This window comes from Zalophus californianus, chromosome 8, assembly GCF_009762305.2.
Source record: "Zalophus californianus isolate mZalCal1 chromosome 8, mZalCal1.pri.v2, whole genome shotgun sequence".
NCBI classification, from domain to species: Eukaryota; Metazoa; Chordata; class Mammalia; order Carnivora; family Otariidae; genus Zalophus; species Zalophus californianus.
The window spans coordinates 22,076,580-22,098,870 of NC_045602.1; the positions used below are offsets into that span (position 1 = coordinate 22,076,580).

A 22,291-nucleotide genomic window follows, 5' to 3' on the forward strand; every position below is an offset into this window, starting at 1 on the left:
TGTCCTCCCACTGCCCCAGGCCCCAGGGCCACGCCCCGGATTCCCACCTCCTTGCTCTTCCTAAAAACAGATAGGCGTTTAGATTTTGCCTCATTTCTGGAGTTTTACTGCTTATTACCCCAGGGAAGCCGGCTGGGTGTTCGTTCTTTCCTCAATTCTGTATTAATCACCATGTGCCGGTACTTGTGCGGGTGCCCTAGAATCATAAAAAGAAACAAGCATTGGGGCGCCAGGCTGGCTCCGTCGGTAGAGCATGCGGCTCTTGATCTCAAGGCCGTGAATTCAAACTCCACATTGGTCATGGAGTCTACTTTAAAAAAACAAAACAAAACAACAAGCATTAAGACATTTTACAAAATCCTTCAGCTGTGGAGCCTGTCCTAAAGGGCCTGACTGCCTTCTCAGATGGTAATTAAAAGCCTCGTGTACTTCTGCCCTTGGGTTTTAGCTGTGAGTGTGGGGCTCACCCAGTCTCCTCCGTTATTTCCGACCTGGTCCTTAGGAAAGGCCTCAGAGGCCCCCAAGCCTCACACCACGAAGACCTCCCTCCTGGTATAAGGAAAAGGCGCAGACCACCCTGAATGTCAACCAGCCCCTACCACAAGTGGGGTTTTGTTTATTTGGACACCCTCCTGGGTGGACAACACTACCCCAAGCTTCTCTATTCCCTCCCCCTCGAGTCGGCCTGGAATAGAGTGTCCATTCCGATTCTCAGTCACACTGAGGCCCGGCCAGCCATCCCTAGGTCCCCGGAGGTTGTGGGGACTTCCATGCCTCTAGAATTTCAAATTCTTTTTTGTTATTATCAAAAAAATTTTTTCTAACTATAGATTTTAAAAATAGGAAAGAAACCCATCATCTGGTCACCCCCCAACACAACGACTATTGTTTTAGCTTATTTCCTTCCAGTCTTTTTTTCACAGGTGCTTTTTACATAGTAACTCTTTCGCTTAAGCCCGAGCATTTTTTATTTGGCTGCATGGTCTTCATGGAGATAAACTTCAAGCTATTTTGCTATTGTCAGACCAATGTTGCTTCCCTTTTCTCATCCCAGTTTCCAATTTACATCCTAATAATGTTGGGATGAATCTTCTTATTCATATAGCTTTATTCATATTCCTAAATTCGATTTTTCCCAGGGTCTCAGGATTTTTTTTTTTTTTTTTAGATTTTATTTTTAGGTAATCTTCATGCCCAACCTGGGGCTCAAACCCACAACCCAAAGATCAAGAGTTGCATGCTCCACTGACTGAGCCAGCCAGGCGCCCCCAGTCTCTGGATTTTTAGCATTATTGTGCCTTCTTTGTAACGCCACTTCCATTATGGGGGCAGGGGGCACAAGCCGTGGGAGTAAAAGCTGTTAGTTAGTGCATTCACCAAGAAGGCTGACTTGGAGTCAGAAACACAGGACAAGCCTCTGGGATAGCAGAAACGTGCCTGGACAGTAACAATATAGGCTATATTTGTGTCACGCTTGACGCTTGACGACTTACCAAGTAGTTCTGCATCGTTTGCTCATGTAACCATACAGCTACCTGTGGGAGGAAAATGAGATACTGCGAGGTGGCGGGTGGTCATACAGTCACTCTGCCTACTGGCCCACATCCCCACCATCCTGAGCCAGCATCCGCCAGCCCGCCTCTTGAACATCTGTACTCACGAGGCATTGCCTTTGCATTTTGCTCTCCAGGTGAAAGCAGAAATGGAGACACTGGTAAGGGAGAAGGGTGTCAACTCGTTCCAGATGTTCATGACCTACAAAGACTTGTGCATGCTCCGGGACAGTGAGCTTTACCAAGTGTTGCACGCTTGCAAGGACATTGGAGCGATCCCCCGAGTCCATGCTGAGAATGGGGAGCTCGTGGCCGAGGCAAGGCAATAGAGAATATTGGGAAGGGGGGAGGCTGGGGTGCCAATACAAACAGTTCTCAGGGGGACTCCTGACCACCCCCATCACCCATCCCACAATTTCGTTCAGAGAAAATAAGTTATGAAAGAAAGTGTGAGATGTTGACACCCCAGGTGACAAATCTTAGTCAGAAAATCCAAACTTTTCTACTGTCTATGAAACAAAAATCTCTTTACAGTCCAGAATGGTGTCTGAGTCTTAGATAATGATGTCTTAGTTCTAATGATAGGATATTTAAATTCCATTATGGCAAAAGAATTTGGAGCACCTCTAAGAAATATTTTTAATGAGATTTGACATCAGAATAAATCAGAGTCAGCTCTCTGCTTTCCTGTTGCCCCCCTGCCCCCCCAAAAAAGCTGAGATATTATTAGCGATCTCCTCACTGGTAGATGAGCCCCTTTTTACTCCTGGAAATTAAATAGGATACTTGGGTTAATCTAGGTGTTGCTGGAAGCTAGAGATTTGACTAGACTTTCAGTGGGGGCAATTCTGAGTTTCAGACCGATTATCTTGGATGTCCCAAGCCTGTGGGCTAATTACAGAACTGTAATTTTAAGAGGAAAAAATATGTTCAATCCTTATGAAGTGAAACTCAAGAGAGACTTACTGCAAGGGAGCCCTTACTAGATTCTGCCTTCTTTGGAAGATGAATACTACAGAAGTAAGAAAAGTAGGAAGCCTATTGGAATGGGCTACGTCCAGCATATTTTAGTGTCCCTGGGGTTTCTGATTTTCTTGTATCTATATGGTTCTCTCAGTTTTCTGTCTTCTATTCAGGGTGCCAAGGAGGCGCTAGATTTGGGTATCACAGGCCCAGAAGGAATCGAGATCAGCCGCCCAGAGGAGGTGAGGAAAACTTTCTGTGCCTCTTGTCAGCCTCTTCCCTATGGATTCATAGACTCTTTAGGATAGAAGAGACATCAGTAAATATAAGTTGTGTATTATCGCTTTCTCCATGGGTGAAATTCTCATCTGAAGCTTTTCAGAGAACACCCTCCTCCCTGCTGAGGTTGACATGGCCTTGAGCTTCCTTGGGAAAGACTATTTGGGGAAACCAGACCCACCCAATTTGATTCTGATTTCAGGGATCCGAGGGAGACAACGTGAGCACAGAGGGAATTGCTTTCCCCAAAATTGAATGGGGGGCGGGGGGTTGGGGGGGGAGACAGAGTGAAAGGGCCTTTCAGGTGTTAGAAGAAATTCTAGACTATAAGGCAGTGATTCAGCATTTTCTGAATGACATCCCTTGGAGCATCTGAGGAAAACTTTGGACCCTTCCCGCCGGAAACCAGAGGCACACCCGTGTCCATGCTCTGCCCCTCACTACCCTGTGAGCCACGGCGATGGTAATGAGGAGCCGTCCTTCTAACCTGTGCTTTCATCCTTGCTCAGTGCTGCAGGGCGTCCACACACGTCCCCAGTAGTCCCCCTCCCTGCTGGAGAATTCTCCGGAGGGACCACACTGGACTTCTGGTCCTGTGACCCTGTTCAGACATCCTCCACCATTCGTGAGGAGAAAGCTATTTTCCGTTTCTTCAAAGCCTTCAGTGCAGAGTGGTGGCTGCATGTCCCTGAGGAACGAGGAGCCAGAGACAGGATGTGAGGGCACTGCCATCAGAACGACAAGGCCCTGGGTGTGCCTGTGAGAACAGGAGTGGGCGGGTGAGCACAGGACTGGGCTTTGCTCAGTTATGGGAGGGCAAGAGCAAGGCTTTGACTGTAGGATATTAATAGCATGAGTCATCACTGTCATGGCCTAGTGGTTAAAGGCTCCACGCCAGGGGAGATTTTGCTCTCCGGAGGACCTTGGGCGACGCCTAGCGATGTTTTCGGTTGTCCCACCTGGGGGTGGCACCGCTGGCCTCTAGTGGGTAGAGGTGAGGGATGCTGCTTCTGGATCCCACGGTGCCCAGACAGCTCCCACCGTGAAGAATTATCTGACTCAGAGCGTCCGCAGTGCCAAGGTTCAGAAACCCTGGTCTGGGTTAATTTCCAGTTTGGTATTCGTGAGCACCGTTCCTTTGCTACCGTGCTGAGGTGGCTGTGGAGAGAATACACCAGAAAACACGGAGAGATGGGAATCTAGGTTTCCGTTTGCTTTTGTTTTGTTGCCTTTTACTTAAGGCCTGAGGAGCATCCAGCGAGGATATGCCTGGTGCTAAGTTCTCCGATTGCCTCAGGGGGAGCAGAGTGGTTGGAGCTTGGTGCTCTTGGGATGCAGCCCCTATGGGTACAGTGGACGCTTTCAGCTCTGTGTTGGATATTCCAGAACTTTCTACAAAGTGGGCTCTTGAGCAGATGTGGGCTTGCTTGGGAGAGATGGTGAAGCTTGTTTTCTCCCGGTACTTTTTTTCTAACAGTTGGAAGCTGAAGCCACTCACCGAGTTATCACCATTGCAAACAGGGTAAGTGGACCCCGGCTTGCCCTCAACCTATTCTTGACTCTGGGATCAGAAGTCAGACTCTTCAGTCTACACGGTGGAGTCCCATTCTGCCCTGGCTGCCAACACCATGCCTGACTCGCAGGACCCCAGAACCGTTGGCTGGGTGAATGTTGTTACTCCCACAGACCTGGTGCCTAGGTCCTTGCTGCCAGTTCTCTATTCCACCCCCTTGAGTTTGCTGAGTCTGGCTTCACTGCTCAAGTGGAAATGGCTCCCATGGGAGGCAGGTGGGTTCAGGGGCCACAGAACCTCCCTGCAACTGAACTCTGCTTCCTGTAGAGGAATTCGGTAGATATTCGCTTAAACCTCCACCTCTGGACCACTTAGAAGTTTTCCTTGGTATCGCTCAGGGTCTGGGGGTGCAGGTGCAGTGTGGTGATGGGAACCGAGCAAGAGATGTGAGGCCTTTACCAAATACAAGCTCTCAGGTGTATGCAAGTCACTCAACCACTCTGCTGTACTATTTTGTTATCTAAAATTGGAGTGGTAATATCACTTCTCATAGGATGGTTGTGAGGCTCAAAGGGGGCAGAGCAGGAAAGGCAGTTTATAAACAGCAGAGCCCTAGACCAAGGTTATTTCTCCTTCTAAATGATCAATAAAGAGTTCAGTTTGCTCAGAGAATCTGAACCGTAGCATCTAGAACACCGGTTTTCTAAGTGTGGTGCCTGGACCAGCAGCATCAGCATTTGTTGGGAGTTTAGAAATGCAGATTCTCGGGCCCATGCAGCCCTATTGAATCAGAAACGGGGCATGATGCCCAGCCATCTGTTTTCAGTAGCCTACCCCTGATTCTAGTGGGCACTAATGCTCCAGAACCTCTCCTCTGGAAAGACACGGACTCCCTCCAAGGGTGTAAGCCTGAGGGGTGGTGTTAGGAACACCAGGGAAAACACAGAGGTTGGAGGTCCAGCAGATCTCAGAATCAGACAGTAAAGTTGTGCCAAGCACATGACCTGTCGGGCCAGTTCCTAAGCTCTCTGTCCTCTCATTTTGATAAGCAGAGTAGGCATCGGAATAACATTTGGGAAAAGTTTCCCGTTAGCAATTTACAATGGACAGGGCCATTGTTTTACTGGCGTAATGAGAGTTACAATATCAATTACTGCCTGATGGAAACCCCAGAGTAAGGACAGATCTGAACAACACAAGTCCAGCTTCCTATTTTTTAGTTCAAACATATGTCCAGAGAAGCAAAGACATGGATCTTTGTCGTCCAGCTCAGCAAAGGAGAAGCTCATCAATGCTACAATCCAGGTGTCCATTTGTAAGACCAGTCCCGTCTGACATGGACCCTGAACCCTGAACTTCCTGTATTTTGTTTCTTGTCCAGGGTGCATTCTGTCTACTGATAAAGCAGCCCTCATATAGCAGGCTTTGTCGTTTTAGATACGGAGTGTAATCCACGACTGTCTCTAGGTCCTCACACCCGTGAACAGAAAACAGTCCCTTGTTTTAAGTTATAAATCATCTTGATTTCGGCTGACCGCTTGCCCTGACATTCCCACTGACTCTGGGGCTGGGTGCTGCCTGCCTCCTCCCTGCTTCACACAGTCCGTGCTCTGGCCGCCAGCCCCGCATTCCCGGTGGAAGACCCTCACCCTGAGAGTGGGGCTGAGAGATGCAGGGGAAGGTGCTGCGGCCAGCACTGGTTTGGCTGCGGCTGCGCTCGTGCTTGGCAGGTTCATGGCATTGATGCGCTCTCCTTCCCGCTGGGTTTCCTTGTTTAGACTCACTGCCCGATCTACCTGGTCAACGTGTCCAGCATCTCGGCCGGTGAGGTTATCGCAGCTGCTAAGATGCAAGGTGAGTCCCGGGGCTGGAATGGACATGCACATGTGTGGTGGGATTGCAGCCCCACGGGGCCCGCCAGCCCAGGGGCCCAGTGTACGCCTTGCTGTCTCCTGTCACCCTCGGAAGCACTCTGCTCTAGCCTGGGTCCAGTGCGTTAGAACCACTGTTTTCCTCTGCACATCTGTCTGCCTAACAGCTTTATGGAAGTGTCTGTCACCTCCCCTGGGTCTGGTCAAATTTTCCAAGTTTTCAGGCAACTCCTTAACTGCTATCTTTTTTGGCTTCTTGGGTTTTACTAGCGGTTGCCTTGGTAACCGACATAAAATCCTGGACCGGTTCCAATGGACGTTTCAGGGGATGCTTGGGAAGTCCCTGGAGGAATAACAGCATCTGAGCCCAACTTCCCTCACAGCCCCCCCCCACCCCCGACCCCCGGCACCCCGCATACAAGCCCCGGGGCACCTGTGTTTCTGCTATTGCTGAGCACCCGGCAGCACCTGGAGGTTTTTATCTGTGCTTGTGGTCTTGGCCGGCTCAGGGTGCCAGCGAGGTCCTGCTACCAGGAGAAACCAAGGCATGGTCACAGACCTGGGGCTATAAATCAGAGCAAGGGCTCCCAGCCTTCTGGCAGGACGGCCTGCGAGATCCCGCCCCCTCCTGCCCCGTCCCGCCACTCCCCTCCTGGGAGCCCCTGGCCTGTCTCACCTGCCCTGTTGCCCCTCCTTCCTCCCAGCAGCGCCCCGCGGCCCCTGAGCTCCAGCCAAGCCGCGCTCCTCCAAGTGCGGCACTGCCCCTCCTCGGCGCCCCTGCCCTTCTGTTCTTGCCTGGAGCCAGCCTGGCGAGATGCAGCGCTCTGGCCTTGAACCCAGCTGTGCTCTCAGACACCCTCGTGAGCTCGGGCAAGTCCCTTCCTCTCTGACTTCAGCTCCTTCAGCGAAGACCATTCAGACCAATGGTCTCTCAGTTCAGTTGGCTTCCTACTCCTGCTCTGACCTCTCCTTGCAGGGAAGGTTGTGCTGGCCGAGACCACCACGGCGCATGCCACGCTGACCGGCTTACACTACTACCACCAGGACTGGTCCCACGCGGCCGCCTACGTCACGGTGCCTCCGCTGAGACTGGACACCAACACCTCAACCTACCTCATGAGCCTGCTGGCCAAGTAAGGCGCTTCCGCCGAACACTGTGGCCCCAGAGCACAGCACTAACTCGTAATAGGCGCCTTCCCGGGAATTTACGCATCTTCACCGTGATGTCCTCGCGGCCCCAAATCTGACCTAGAGTTACTTTCGTTGTGCCCGTGGGATGACTTGGCCCTGGTGACCCTCTCCGGGGCCCGTCAGATAACTGCCACCCTATGGGGCTTCGCTGACCACTCGATTTGGAGTGAGAGCTTCCGAAGTGTAAGAGGCAAGAGCAGCCTATAGAAAAGCGTGAACAGTGGTGATTCAGAATTTCAAGGGACATTGCTTTTTATGCTGAAGACCACTGCAGGGCTGTGGGATGTGGCCTCTGACGGTTCTAGAATGTATGTGGGCCTTTCTGCCTCTTTGTTCTTCCCCTCTCCCTCCTCTCGTTGTTTTGCAGCAGTGTCTCCCCACACGTGTCTCCCTCCTTTCTTTCCTCTCTTCCCTCTGCCTTCTGCCCTCTCTCCCTCTTTCCCCTCATCCTCCCCTTCCAGATCTCCTTTTCTCCAGCTTCTTTTTTTCTAACACTACTTTTTCCCATGTGATCCGAATCTAAAGGCAAAAGTTTAACCAACAGGTTGAATTCAGAGGGAAACAAACATGAAAAGCTTTTGTTTGCAGCTTCTTTCTTTCCTATAGTAACATTTTGGGTAGAATCCATTGCTTTCTCTCCCTTTTGGTTACTAACGTTCAGTCTAGTTTAAAGGTCCATCTCCTCCCTTCCCCATGCCCAGTTCGGGGCTGGGGGATTCTTCTCCATGCCCAAGCACCAGCCTGTACTCCTGCTTCTCAGGCAGAAAGGGGCTGGCCTTTGGGGCCCTCGCTGGGCACGGTACATGGCCAGCGTGGGCTCTCTTGTGCCTCCCTCACACAATCCCCTGCTCCAGGAGATGGGGTCCAGCTTGACCTCTTCCTCCTGCATCTTCCTAGCTTCCAGGGCTAGCGGTGTCCCTGCAAACAAGGGCCCCGGAAGGCAGCTCAAGCCTGGCCACCTTCTACAGTGTCTGGGGCCCAGCAAGAGCTCTCCCAGCTTGGCCACTCTCCACAGCGGGAGGGCAGACTGTTCCCACTGGCTCTCCTCACCCAGAGGCTCAGGGCAGGTCCACAAACCCACCTCCCAGGCAAAGGCCCACTGCGATCACCTCCGCCCTCTGTGGGTGAACCTGTTGAAATGTGCCCTCCCTGACTGCTAGGAGAGAGAGTAGGGAAGCCCACTCAAACCATGAAAAGAAGGAGGAAGGAGAGACAACAGGACTCTCCATTCTGCAACACCTCAGTCTCCCTGCCTATCCTCTGCTTTTATACACCGGGGGGTGGTGATAGGCCTCTTCTCCTCTAGGGTGATGGTGGGGATGATTGAGGGAAGTGGCCAGCCCCGACTGAAGGTGGCTGAGAGCAGAAATGCCAGATCAGCTCGTACTTTTAAAGATGCTTTTCAGGGGCGCCTGGGTGGTTCAGTCAGTTAAGCGTCAGACTCTTGATCTCAAAGTCGTGAGTTCAAGCCCTGTAGAGCCTACTTTAAAAAAAAAAAAAAAAAGCTCTTCATTGGGAAAAACCAGCCTCCTTTTCATCATTATCAACACAACAAAAACAAACATGTATCAAGAGCCCACTATAATACTTTGGGTTCAGTTCCAAGGTCAAAAAATCTTTTGAAATACCTGCTTGCCACAGGCAATTTAACTGAAAGAACAGAAAGGTGGTAAGTGCCCCCACCCACCCAAATTCAACTAGGCTGGGGGATAAAGAGTATTATTAATTGAATAATTTAAGTTTTTATGTCTAGCCTATTTTTAATCTAAATTATGTAAATAAATTCGCTCAAGTCAAATTGTAATTTCATGTGAACCATTATGAGAATAGTTTCAATTCCTTTTTAAAATCAGTGCATATTATAAAAAAACTGCAATTTTATAGAATTTGGAGCATTGTTTTAACATTCTCATGATTCACAGGAATTTATGGTTACTTTCTTTTTGTCTTTAGGGCGCACTGTTGGTGATAAATGATATTATACAGAATACTTGATTGAAAACCCAGACACCATTTATCATAATCCTATAAGAGAATCTGTGCTGCTTCATCATGATCTACTTTAGGATATGATTTTTTTATATGTCAGTGTAAAAACCATAATCTATGGATGGGAGGATTTATCTTTTATTTAAAATCTAATTTCTTTTTCCTTTTTTTTTTCTTTTTTTATTGAAGTACAGTTGAAACAGGATGCGACATTAGTTTCAGGAGTACAACAGTGATCCGACAGCTCTGGGGGGTACGCTGGGCTCACAAGTGTTGCTATGATCTGTCACCGTGCACCACCATTGCAGTACCACTGACTAGATGCCCCGTGCTGTGCCTTCCTTCCTGGTGACTTACTCATTCCAGAACTGGAAGCCTGTACCGCCCCTACCCTTCACGCATTGTGCCCATCCCGCCACCCCCCTCCCTTCTGGCAACCATCAGTTCATTCTCTGTGTAAAATCTAATTTTTTAAAGGGGCCAGAAGTTTTTTCATTTGAATATATAAAATTTCAAAGGACCTCACAAAGCCAGTCATGTTTGAAAGTTTGGGTTTTTTTTTAAGATTTTATTTATTTGACAGAGAGAGAGACACAGTGAAAGAGGGAACATAAGCAGAGGGAGTGGGAGAGGGAGAAGCAGACTCCCTGCTGAACAAGGAGCCCGAGGCGGGGCTTGATCCCAGGACCCTGGGATCACGACCCGAGCCAAAGGCAGACGCCCATCGACTGAGCCACCCAGGTGCCCCTGAAACTTTAGAGTATGGTTGGGTGTGTCATATCTCCTAGATTCAGGGCAGCACTAGGTGACCTCAAAAGCCCCTCTGGAGGGGGCGCCTGGGTGGCTCAGTCAGTTAAGCATCTGCCTCCGGCTCAGCTCATGATCCCAGGGTCCTGGGATGCAGCCCTGCGTCATCCTCCCTCTCCTTCTGCCGCTCCTCCCCCAACCCCTGCTCATGCTCTCGCTCCCTCTCAAATAAATAAATAATAAATCTTAAAAAAAAAAAAAAAAAACCTGGAATGTGACCACATTATTCACACCTGCCCCAACGGCACCTACTTGTGTGGGAATCTCTTTTGAAGGTGGGTGCTCAGTAAGACCTGGTTGAAGAATGGGAGTTGAGGTCCCTAACCCTCCGCTGGTGACTCTAACAAGCACCTCTTCTCATCTGATCCCTGCCTGAGTGTCTGGAAGACCCCTGAGAAGAAAGTGAAACTTGGTTGGGTTCTGCAGGCCCAGGGAACGTGGGCAGCCCTGAGACACCCTAGAACAAACTGTCTGCTGTGTGGAGAGTCCCTCCCGCAGTCTCTCAGAGCAGCCGCTTTGGCTAAGGAAGACACCAGCCCATGCCTCAGGAAGAACTCAGTCATCTCACTGTGGATCTGGCCAACATTTGGCAACAGTGGTGACTGATGAGCCCTGCCAGGCCCCCGGGAGAGACAGCCCAACATGCAGCCTGACCCCGAATCATCTGAGGGCCTTACAAATATGGTCACCAAGCCAGTGAATGCCTTCTCCCAGATTCCCCCTCTGACTCGAGCGGCCATCATGGCCCACAGGCACTCCCCAGGCTTTTTCACCTCCTACAAATCAGATTCTCAGGGCTCCTGCTGTGTGGTCCCAGCAGTTGGCCCCCTCTCCCACGTGACGCCCATGCTCCAGCCTGGACCCTGCCTGCCCTCCAACAGTGTTTCTTCCTGAGGTTGCCCCAGCCTGGGCAACGTGGGCTTCCTTCCTCCTCCGCCCCTCACCACCTCTGAGTCCTCAGCCTACAGAGATCTCTGAACATGGCCCGGCTCTCTGCCGCCCTCATTTGGCAGAGTCTGCCGCCTCGTGCACGGTCTCACCGTCCTGAGTCGGCCCTGAGTTTCTAGTGAGCCCAGAACCCCGGAGAGCCCCACCGCGCCATAGCCACCCGCAGCCTTGCATGGAGGCCAGCCTCAGTAACCGTCTGACGGTCATGGAGGGCAGGGGTGATGAACTGGTTGACTTGCGCATCATGGCTGGTTTATGAAGGCAGACTTCTCTTCCGTCTTGTACCTCCTTTCCCCTTCTGTCATTAGAGCCCCCACATCCAAGAAAGGCTACAGCTGCAAGTTATTTAGCAAAGCTTAACACTGAACCTGTAAGTGTTTTGCCCAGCACATGCTTGTCGCCAGCAGGAACTGGTAGGGGTTGAGGAAGGAGATGAGAGGAAGTTGGCATCTGGGCCTGTGGCAGTGAAACCACCTCACACGAGCAAAATGCTAAGTTCAGTCTTTCTCTGCCCGCGGTCTTCACTTTTAAAAGTTGACGTCCCAGGGCGCCTGGGTGGCTCAGTTGGTTAAGCGACTGCCTTCGGCTCAGGTCATGATCCTGAAGTCCCGGGATCGAGTCCCGCATCGGGCTCCCTGCTCAGCAGGGAGTCTGCTTCTCCCTCTGACCCTCTTCCCTCTCGTGTTCTCTATCTCTCATTCTCTCTCTCTCAAACAAATAAATAAAATCTTAAAAAAATGAATGAATAAATAAATAAATAAATAAAAAGCATCATTATACATTTAAAAAAAAAAAGTTGACGTCCCAAAGGCTCTTATCAGTGTCTCCTGTGACATTGACAGTCGGTTTCACACTCAGCCCGTATTCCCATTCTGCAGACGAGTCAACTGAGTAACTTGTTAGAGTAACTTGTTAGAGTAACTTGTTAAGTAACTTGTTAGAGGGGTGCCTGGGTGGCTCAGTCGTTGGGCGTCTGCCTTCGGCTCAGGTCATGATCCCGGGGTCCTGGGATCAAGCCCCACATCGGGCTCCCTGCTCCTCAGGAAGGCTGCTTTTCCCTCTCCCTCTCCCCCTGCTTGTGTTCCCTCTCTCACTGTCTCTCTCTCTCTGTCAAATAAACAAAATCTTAAAAAAAAAATGTAACTTGTTAGATATCATACTTCAGAGGTCAGCTTTGCCTGGGTCCCAAGGGAAGGCTTTTCCCCTGCATCTGTCCCCACCCTCTGGGACCCTGGCCTCCCTCCCTTACCGGTCACATCCTTCTCTCTATCCAGTGATACTCTGAACATTGTGGCATCAGATCACCGGCCTTTCACTACGAAGCAGAAAGCTATGGGCAAGGAGGACTTCACCAAGATCCCGCATGGAGTGAGTGGTGTGCAGGACCGCATGAGCGTCATCTGGGAGAGAGGAGTGGTATGTTCCAGGGACCCCTCCCTGCTCAAGTCCTAACAAGAGTTTTCACTCTTTGGAGGGCTGCGTCAATGGCTCCTTGTTTCACTCAAAAACAAAACCACAAAGGTCTTCCCCGCCCCAACACCCCCACCCCCACGCCCCCGCAAACAAAAAGGTAGTATGGCCTATTATAGAGATTTGGAAAATACAGAAAAGTATTAGGGGAAAAAATGCCCATAATTCCATTCTGAGAAATTAAATGATTAATATTTTGATATATTTACTTCTAGTTCTATGTATGTGCTACATGTTATTTTAATAACTGGGTTCATCGTTTTTTTTCATATAACAGTCTATCTTGAGTGTTTGCCTATATCAGTAAAAATTATTTTAAAACATCTTTTTGATTAGCTAAATAACATTTCCTCCAAGGGAAGTACCACATTTGTTCATCCTTCCCTGATGTTTGGAACTTTGAGCTGTTTCAAAATTTTGCACTTACAAATAATGCTGCAGAGAATTTCTTTGTTCATGAGTGTATGTATTGTCAGCATTTCTAATTATTTCCCTAGGGTAGATTTCTAGAAGCAGATTTCTGGGCCAAAGGATATGGACGTTTTTAAGGCTCTTTATATATTTTGTCTAATTGCTTTTCAAAAAAGATAGGGACCTAGGACTTCATTTGAATACCACCTGTTCTCCCCATGAGGAATAAGTATTTTTGGTCAAAGTATGAGCCTAAGGAGATCTGAAGTCCTCAAAACTAAGCCACCAGCTCAGGGGGGCACAGGAGTGGCTAAGGAATCCCCCTTGAAGGGAGTCCATGGTTCTCTCACTGGTGGGTGAGGCAGGAAGATGTTTTTGAAGAGAACAGAATATATGTCCCTTTGTGGATGAAAGGAGGCTACCGACCCATCCGTAGTGAGCATATGAGTAGAGCTGATTGTACAAACAGGAGGTAGATTTCCACCGGGTAGACAGCCTTTTGCAAAGGGCCCACTCACCATTGTTGCTGGATGGAGGAGTAAGGAGTGAGCAAGGGCTGAGGACCAAGCCAACCAGGTTGGCTTGATAGACATGGTGCCCACGTCATTGTCCTTCTAGGCACCATTGACCCGACCAACTAAAAGGCCACAGGCCCGAGGCAAGGGTGACCAGGGGTTTGAGGCACACGCAGGGTTTGGTTGACTTGACACTCCTGCAATGTTTCAGGTTGGAGGAAAGATGGACGAGAACCGTTTTGTGGCCGTTACCAGCTCCAATGCAGCAAAGATTCTCAACCTGTATCCCCGCAAGGGCCGCATCATCCCTGGAGCCGATGCCGACGTGGTAGTGTGGGATCCAGAAGCCACCAAGTAAAGCCTGCTGCTAGCTTCCAGGATGAGAGGGACATGGGGTTTTAAGGAACTTATATGACAAAACTCCACAAGCTTATTGTCTTTGCCCTGCGTTTAGCATAGCGAAGTCTGACCCTGAGGACCTGCCATGGTCTGGGCACTAGGAATACAGCAATGAACAAGACAGTCTTTTTTTTTTTTAGAGAGAGAGCGAGAGCAAGTGGGGAAGGGCAGAGGGAGAAGGAGAAAGAGAATCTTAAGCAGGCTCCACATGCAGTGCAGAGCCCGACGCAGGGCTCGATCTCACAACCCTGAGAGCATGCCTGAGCCGAAATCAAGAGTCAGATGCTTAACCAACCCCGAACCTGCTACAGTGCATCTCCATGTGCACAGCTCTTTACAGTATTTCAAAGCGGCTTCACATCAGTGAGCTCATTTGATTTCCATGAAGCCCCAAGAAACACTCATGCTAGAGTTTTCATTTCATTCATAGAGGGTTGGTTTCATCTGAGGCCTTTCCCCTTGGGTTGTAAATGGCTGTCTTTCCCCTCTGTCTTCATATGGGCTTTCCTTTATGAGTGTCCATGTCTGGTGTCTGAATTTCCTCTTCTTATAAAGACATCAGTCAGATTGGATTAGGGTCCACCCATATGACCTTTCCTTTTGAAGAAGCTAAGACCAGAGAGTAGAGGACTCCCCACATCACAGAGCTAAGAAGCAGTTGAACCAGACGGATACCCTGACACTCCAGGCTCTCCCACCCGCCCCCTGCTTCCCTCCTGGAGGGTGTTGGGTACTCCTGAGTGCACAGTGCTCAACAGCCACAACATTAATGACCACAAGCTGAGTGAATATATGGAGTGTCTCAGTAGTCAACATGCCACAGGATACAGAGCATGCTTTTTACTCAGAGATTCGGGCAGGGGAGATGGAAACCGTTTTTTCATATTAAATTTCATTCAATCACTCAACAGATTTTTAAGTGCCACTCTTTCCAGGCACTTTTCCAGGTACACAAACTAGAAGTGACAAGATAGGCAAACATTGAATAGAATTTTGAAAATACAAAGTTGAATTGAAAAGAAAGCCAAAACCATGTACCACCACCCACCCTGATGCCAGGGTGCCCACGCTGTCTTCTCCATAAGAGCATTCGAGAAGCTGTGTTCTGCATCCTGATGCCTGGGGCTGGTCCCTGCTGCTGTCAAGGTGTGGCTGTCATTGATCGCTATTGGCAGAAAAACCCCTAGAGTTTAGGGGCACCTGGCTGGCACAGTTGGTTAAACGTTGGACTCTTGGTTTCGGCTCAGGTCATGATCTCAGGGTCGTGAGTTTGAGCCCCGCATCGGGCTCCATGCTCAGCACGGAGTCTGCTTGAGATTCTCTCTCCCTCTCCCTCTGCCCCTCTGCTCGTCCTCTCTTTCTCTCTCAAAAATAAATAAATAAATCTAAACACACACACACACACACACACACACACACACACACACACACAATGCTAGAGTTTAGCCCAGTTGGTTAATTTCCTGGGGCTGCCCCAACCCTACCTCAGACTGGGGAACTTACACACCAGAAATTTATTTTCTCAGTTCTAGAGCCTAGAAGTCCAAGATCAAGGTGTCTGCAGGGTTCAGGAGGGTTGGTTTCATCTGAGGCCTTTCCCCTTGGGTTGTAAATGGCTGTCTTTCCCCTCTGTCTTCATATGGTCTTTCCTTTATGAGTGTCCATGTCTGGTGTCTGAATTTCCTCTTCTTATAAAGACATCAGTCAGATTGGATTAGGGTCCACCCATATGACCTCATTTTACTTTAATTAGCTCTTTAAAAGCCCTGTCTCTAAATGTAGGCACATTCAGAGACTGGAGGTGAGGACTTAAGTATATAATTTTGGGGGGTAATACAATTCAACCTGCAACAACCAGCTTTGGGGGATCATTCCTTCCCACTGAGCATCTCCCCTTCCCACTGAGCATCCCCCTTCCTACTGAGCATCCCCCCTTCCTACTGAACATCATTCTTTCCAACTGAGCATCACCCCTTCCCACTGAGCATCTCCCCTTCCCACTGAGCATCCCCCGATTCCACTAAGCTGAGACATCTTTACCTCTTCTCAGAGCTTTCTCTCCCACCACTGCTTCTCCCACAGGACCATTTCATCCAGCACCCAGGTGCAGGGAGGAGACTTCAACCTGTACGAGAACATGCGCTGCCATGGCGTCCCGCTGGTCACCATCAGCCGTGGGCGAGTCGTGTACGAGAACGGCGTCTTCATGTGTGCTGAGGGCACTGGCAAGTTCTATCCCCTGAGGTCCTTCCCGGACACTGTCTACAAGAAGCTAGTCCAGAGAGAAAAGGTGAGATGGGGGAAGGAGAAGGGTGTGGGAGGAGGCGGAAGCCCCCGAGGAGGGGGCGGGGAGGGGGAGCGGAAGCCCCTGAGAAGGGTATGGGAAGGGGTGGAGGCCCCCTGTTGGGGAATTCTATAATGACTGTATTAAATCTCAAAGATGTTCTCACTCTCTTCTGCCACTGAATCCTATTGCCTGGAATGGTCACTTTGGGAACAATTGAAAGAGCAGAAAGGGGTACTTATAACAAAGTAAAACGTAGTGGGCACAGTCGCTAATTCCCCTGGAGCTAAGGGAATACTAAAGGCTGCTCACAGATGTCCCCCGCATCTAGTCTCTGGGAGGATTCTTGCCCACCCTCCAGTGGGATTCCTGGCTTGGACTGGGTTACCATATGTGCCCTGGAGTTGCTCTTTCCCTGAAACCTCCCCCTCCCTTGTGACTGTAGTGAGGTGGGTGGGATTTGCCAGGTTTGGACGCCCCTCCCCCAGCACGGCTAACGGTCAGGCCAGGTCTGGGACAGTTAATATCTTAGGGCCCCCACCCGGTCCTTGGATTCCATAAGCACCCTGTTTACTAAAGTTTTGGGCTTCTCCTCATCCCCAGGGGTTCTGTCCTCCGAGCAGACACAGTTACCCAAAGGAAGACTGGCTGTACCTTCATTGCTCGGGGATTGATTGCCCAGCCTTGTCTTTGAGAGCTGGCCTGGAGACTCTGGCCTGAGTTCTAGCTGACAACGCCAGGTGCTGGGCATTGCAGGCCTGGCCTCTGGGCGGAGGTTGCAGATCATCGGGAGAGAACAGCTCTGACGCCCCGAGAGCTGAAAGCCTCATGCTGTTTCCTCTCCCCTTCCTGTGGCCTAAGGAGGCTTCCGAAGGCTCCTGTCTAGAGAGGGCGAGCGTTCTTCTAGCACGACCGGGGGCCCAGCAGCTCTCCTGCCTAGGCTCTGGGATGCTGTGGTGGGAATCATGGCACACTTAAGAGATGTTGAACTTCTTTTTTTTTTTTTAATTTCCTCATCCTGCTTCCCCGGTGTTCTGTTCTTCTGTTCCTTCCGCCCAGTACATCCCAGTCCTCTGTACACAGCAGGTGCTCACTGTGCGTTCTGAAGGTAGTTCAGCGCAGATTTCTGGTAAACTGCCCAGCTCAGCCTTGTCTGTCAGCTGCTTGTCTGTGCAGGGGTGAGGCCCAGCAAAATGGTCTGTGTGTTTTTCAGCCGGAGGCCCTAAGTGGCAGCTGGAAGGGGCGCCTCTTCTGGACCCTTCCAGGTGACCCTCCTGCCCCCACCCCACTCCCCATATTGTGGCCACTGTCCCAGGCCGGCATCAGCTTCCTACTCCCAGGCCCCGTGCTCTCCACTCCTCATCAGCTCTGGCTTCCAACAGGGACCAGAGATACAAAGGACCCTGACTGAAAATAGACTCAGCTGCCATATGACTGAGCTCTAGAAGTCTGCTCAATAGTACCTCAGGAATAGGGCTTTTAAGAGCTGCCTGGGGCTTGGCACACTTGCCATAAAATGATCATACGACCTCTCATCTTCAGCCAGACTTTCTTAGTCTCTTGGTTCTCTCGTCCTTTATGCAAAAGCCAAGCTTCTTTACTCGGTGCCTCAGGCCTCCCCTCTTGTTCCCCTTCTCAATTCCTTCCTGGAACCACCCAAAGGCTTTGAGGAGCAGCTGTTTCAGCCTGTGCCCTCCCAGCTGTTCTCTGAACACCCACTACTCTGGCTGGCCTGTGAGACCCCAGCCCCGGCAGGAAGGTTCCACCAGCTGGGATGGGAGGCAAGTAGGCCTTCCTGCACTTTTCGGGGCCCTCACCAAGACGTCGTCCCACGTGAGTGTGGTCCTCGGTACAAGTGCGTTCACGAAAACTACAGCTTTCTTTCACAAACTATGGCCCAGCCCTCCTGGGCTGGGAGGGCTGTGTGGGACCGGAAGGGGGACATGCCAGAGCAGGGGAGTGCCAGTGTCCGTTTCCCATCTTTGTTGATCAGATAGAAGTTGTTTTGTTTTTTTTTAAAGATTTTATTTATTTATTTGAGAGAGAGAGAATGAGAGATAGAGAGCACGAGAGGGAAGAGGGTCAGAGGGAGAAGCAGACTCCCCACCGAGCAGGGAGCCTCATGTGGGACTCGATCCCGGGACTCCAGGATCATGACCTGGGCCGAAAGCAGTTGCTTAACCAACTGAGCCACCCAGGCTCCCAGATAGAAGTTTTTTTAAGTATTAGTTATTTAAGTCATCTCTACACCCCACGTGGGGCTCAAACTCACATCCCCGAGATCAGGAGTCACATGCTCCTCTGACTGAGCCAGCCAGGCGTCCCTGGTTTCCAGATAGAATTTTAAGTGATCGGGCAAACAGGGAGTTCCGGGTTCCCAAAGGCACAGGAGGCAAATGTGAGCATGTCTGTGACCGCTGAGTTCCTCTTGATTCGCCGGCTTGCGGGGCCTTCAAGGTTCCGCCATTGCCTGGTTCCTTCCCAGTCTCGATGAAGTAAGGGCATGTAAGACTGATATTTGAGGAGCAAGCATCTAGAGCGTCAGAGTAAACAGGGCATGTGAACACCAGAAGATCAATCCTGCTGGGTTTTTCCATGTGTGAGGGCCCAGAGCTCTCAGGATGACGATTAAACCCTTCTCTGCCGAAGGCCAACAAAGGAAGAAATCCAAAGCCAGATCTGCTGTGGGGGAGCAGACTTGGGTTACCTGAAAAACAAAACAAAACAAAACAAAAAAAAAACCATGACTTCAGTTATCACAGTGTTCAATCCAAAAGCAAACTCAGGGTCTGTCGGGAGGTGAATAGTCCCATCTCCAGTCTGCTCCTGGGATGTGGACAGTGGCGGAGGCCTCAGCCAGCCTCTGGAAGGCATACCAACAAGAGCAGGAAGAGGGAGGCATTCATACACCGGAATGTCTGACAAACGGTGGCTGTCATTTTAAAAAGGAAACTGGAAAATAACGTGTGTCGGTTAGGATGTGGAGAAACTGGAACCCTTATTCATTGCTGGTGGGAATGCGAAATGGTGCAGCCACTTTGGAAGACAGTTTGGCAGTTCCCCAAAAGTTAGATATTAGAGTTACCAAATGAGCTCTGCTCTTGGGTCTAGCCTCAAGGGAAATCAAAATATATATCTACACAAAAGCTTTACGTAGTGTTCATAGCAGCATTATTTGTAGAGGCCAAGAAGTGGATACAACTCAAATGTCCATCAGCTGTTGAATGGATGAACAGAACGAGGTATATCCATAGGGTAGAGTATTATTGAGCCAGAAAAGGAAATGGAGTGCTAACATACACACCACATACATGAGCCTTAAAAACCTGATGCTAAGTGAAGGAATCTAGTCACAAAAGAGCACATATTTTATGATCCCATTTATATGGGATCCAGAAGAAGGAAATCCGTAGACAGAAAATCTATCAGTGGTTACTCAGGGCTGGGGGCTGGGGAATGGGTGTGGGATTGCTTTTGGGGTGATGAAAATGTTTGGGAATGAGAGGGTTGCGGGAGTGGCCCAATGTTGTGAATATACACCACTGAAACACCACTGAATTGTATACTTTATTAATTTTTTTTTTTTTTGAGGAAGAGAGAGAGAGTGCTAATGGCAGGGGGGTGCCAGAGGGAGAGGGAGAGAATCTTAAGCAGACTCGGTGCTGAGCACAGAGCCCGACGTGGGGCTTGATCTCACGACCCCGAGATCATGACCTGAGCGGAAATCAAGAGTCGGACACTTAACTGACTGAGCCACCCAGGGACCCCTGAATTATATACTTTAAAATGGCAAGTTTCATGGTATGTGAATTATATTGCAATTTGAAAAAAAAAAAAAGAATATCTGATGACAGTCCTGTGGTCTTTCCAAAAAAAGATATTTTAGTCAGGAAATAGGGTCAACAGAGGGCAGAGAAAGTATTGTAAGCCCTTCTAAATGCCAACCTCATAAACACGTGAGATGGATACCAATTCACAACATCTGGCTCCTCAGGCCAGCCGAGGTGCAGGAGCACCAGCTCCCAGGATTGATGTAAATTCAACCCAGAGTCTCTTTATCTGAAGTATTTATTACAATGGCAATGTAAGGTTCCCAAGCAAAGGCGTGTTCTATTGCCTGTTGTCACAGCCTTTCTGTAAAAGAATGCATGTATGCAGGGGCACCTAGGTGGCTCAGTTGTTAAGTGTCTGCCTTCGGCTCCGGGTCATGATGCCAGGGTCCTGGGATCGAGCCCCGCATCGGGCTCCCCGCTCAGCAGGAAGCCTGCTTCTCCCTCTCCCGCTCCCCCCGCTTGTGTTCCCTCTCTCTGTCAAATAAATAAATAAAATCTTTAAAAAAAAAAAAAAAGAATGCACGTATGCAGAAAAAGGAAACTAACAAAAAAATCTCATTTTCCAAAAATGATGAATGATCGGCCCCTAAAGAGCATGGGCCTTGGGGAAGAAAGCATCTTGGTGGAGGGTTGGGTGTGCAGCCAGTAGCGAGGGGGCTGCCAGAAGCCGGGGTGTGGCCTGCCAGGGTCACTCCCTCAGGATTCAGCCAGCCCGTGCTTCTACGAACCGCCCCCCTCCCCGCCGGGACCCCGGCCTCCAAAGCCAGGATGCCAAAGTGCAGCCCCGAAAAGGCCAAAACAGTTCAGACCAGGCTTGACATTCTGAGGGTTGAGCTGAACTATGGCTCTGTTGTGGGAGACTATAAAGGAATATGTATGTAGGCGGAAGCCCCTTCAAGAAATTCCCCGTATGTATTGTTTCAACAAGATTTGCAGTAAGCAGCAAGCAGCAAGGAGGTTGAGGTTCTGTCCCTGACGAGTGCCTGGGGTGTAGATCATCTACACTGCTGCTTCAGACCCTGTGTGCACACGCCAACTCGCTCTGTCCTCCTCACGGTAGCACCTTCTAACGTGAACAAGCACATATAAGTGACCTCTGCCATAATTAGGGCTGCTGGTCCTTTATGTCACTTGCCACATGCCAGAGCTGTTCTGAGAGCTTTATGTATATTAATCCATTTGATCTCGTAACAATTCTATATGTAATACTAATACGTACTATCTTCATCCTAATTTGACAAATAAGGAAACAGACATAGAGACATTAGGTAACTTGCATAAGGTCGCAGAGCTGGGATTGGAACCCATACTGGATGCAGAACATAGGCTCTTAACTTTACTGCCTTTGTGAGTACAAAACTAATTAGTATTGCCACCGGGGGGGGGGGGTGGATTCTCATCTCCAAATCAGCTGTATTTTGCTTCTGTCCCCATAGAGTTGTCAGGTCACGGTAAAAGTCATGGCCTCTTGGGAGCCTGGCAAGAGAGGGGATAGCATTGCTCCAGGTGAGGGGAATACTCCAGAAATCTGCCCGCTACCTTGGAAAGGACTCTACCAACATTGAGGGGGAGCCCACAGGGGCCCCCGTATGCAAGTGTGCATGCATGTGCTCGCACACACTGTTCAGGAGGTAAGAGAATCCTCCACTCCCTGAGTTCCAGATGTAAGGAACTTTTGTCGCATCCAGTCATTTGGGTCCTGAGCAGAGCGGCAGCATCAACCTCCTGCCAGCCATCCAGGAGGCTCTGGTGGCAGTGGCGTGTGGGGTCTGACAGTGTCCTCTCTTCCCGTTTTCTCCTTCTCTGTCCTTCACTAGACCTTAAAGGTTAGGGGAGTGGACCGTACGCCCTACCTGGGGGATGTAGCCGTCGTTGTGCATCCTGGGAAAAAGGAGATGGGCACGCCGCTCGCAGACACCCCCACCCGGCCCGTTACCCGACACGGGGGCATGAGGGACCTTCATGAGTCCAGCTTCAGCCTCTCTGGTAAGAGCAAGGGCCACTCCGCCCGGGACCTGCGTCTCTCCCGCAGTGGGGTAGCAGGAGCTGAGGGACTTCTGCAGCGTTTCCTCTCCATCTTCTCCCCCGCCCCGGCCCCCGCATGTCTAGAGACGAGTGCCGCATCCCACAGCAGAGACACAGCAACATTGGGAGGGGCAGGAGGGCTCTCCAGGTCCCTGGGCACCAGCCACTCCAAGAAGCCATGCCTTGTCTGGTGCTCTCCCCATGGCTCCTAAGTCCAGATACTTTTTTTTTTTCCCCTTA

The 22,291-nt window shown here is 50.1% G+C and overlaps 1 protein-coding gene across 3 annotated transcripts in view; it reads left to right on the plus strand.

The window, feature by feature from the left end:
* DPYSL5 (dihydropyrimidinase like 5) overlaps positions 1–22,291 on the plus strand; it is a 94,705-nt gene that overhangs the window by 67,903 nt on the left and 4,511 nt on the right. For all 3 annotated transcript variants that reach the window (XM_027624316.2, XM_027624315.2, XM_027624314.2), the window contains 9 exons: positions 1,691–1,870; positions 2,690–2,758; positions 4,273–4,317; positions 6,087–6,162; positions 7,156–7,312; positions 12,389–12,530; positions 13,722–13,864; positions 15,992–16,199; positions 21,844–22,012. In XM_027624316.2, the coding sequence (XP_027480117.1) occupies positions 1,691–1,870; positions 2,690–2,758; positions 4,273–4,317; positions 6,087–6,162; positions 7,156–7,312; positions 12,389–12,530; positions 13,722–13,864; positions 15,992–16,199; positions 21,844–22,012 (1,189 nt within the window). The remainder of the gene's footprint in view (positions 1–1,690; positions 1,871–2,689; positions 2,759–4,272; positions 4,318–6,086; positions 6,163–7,155; positions 7,313–12,388; positions 12,531–13,721; positions 13,865–15,991; positions 16,200–21,843; positions 22,013–22,291) is intronic.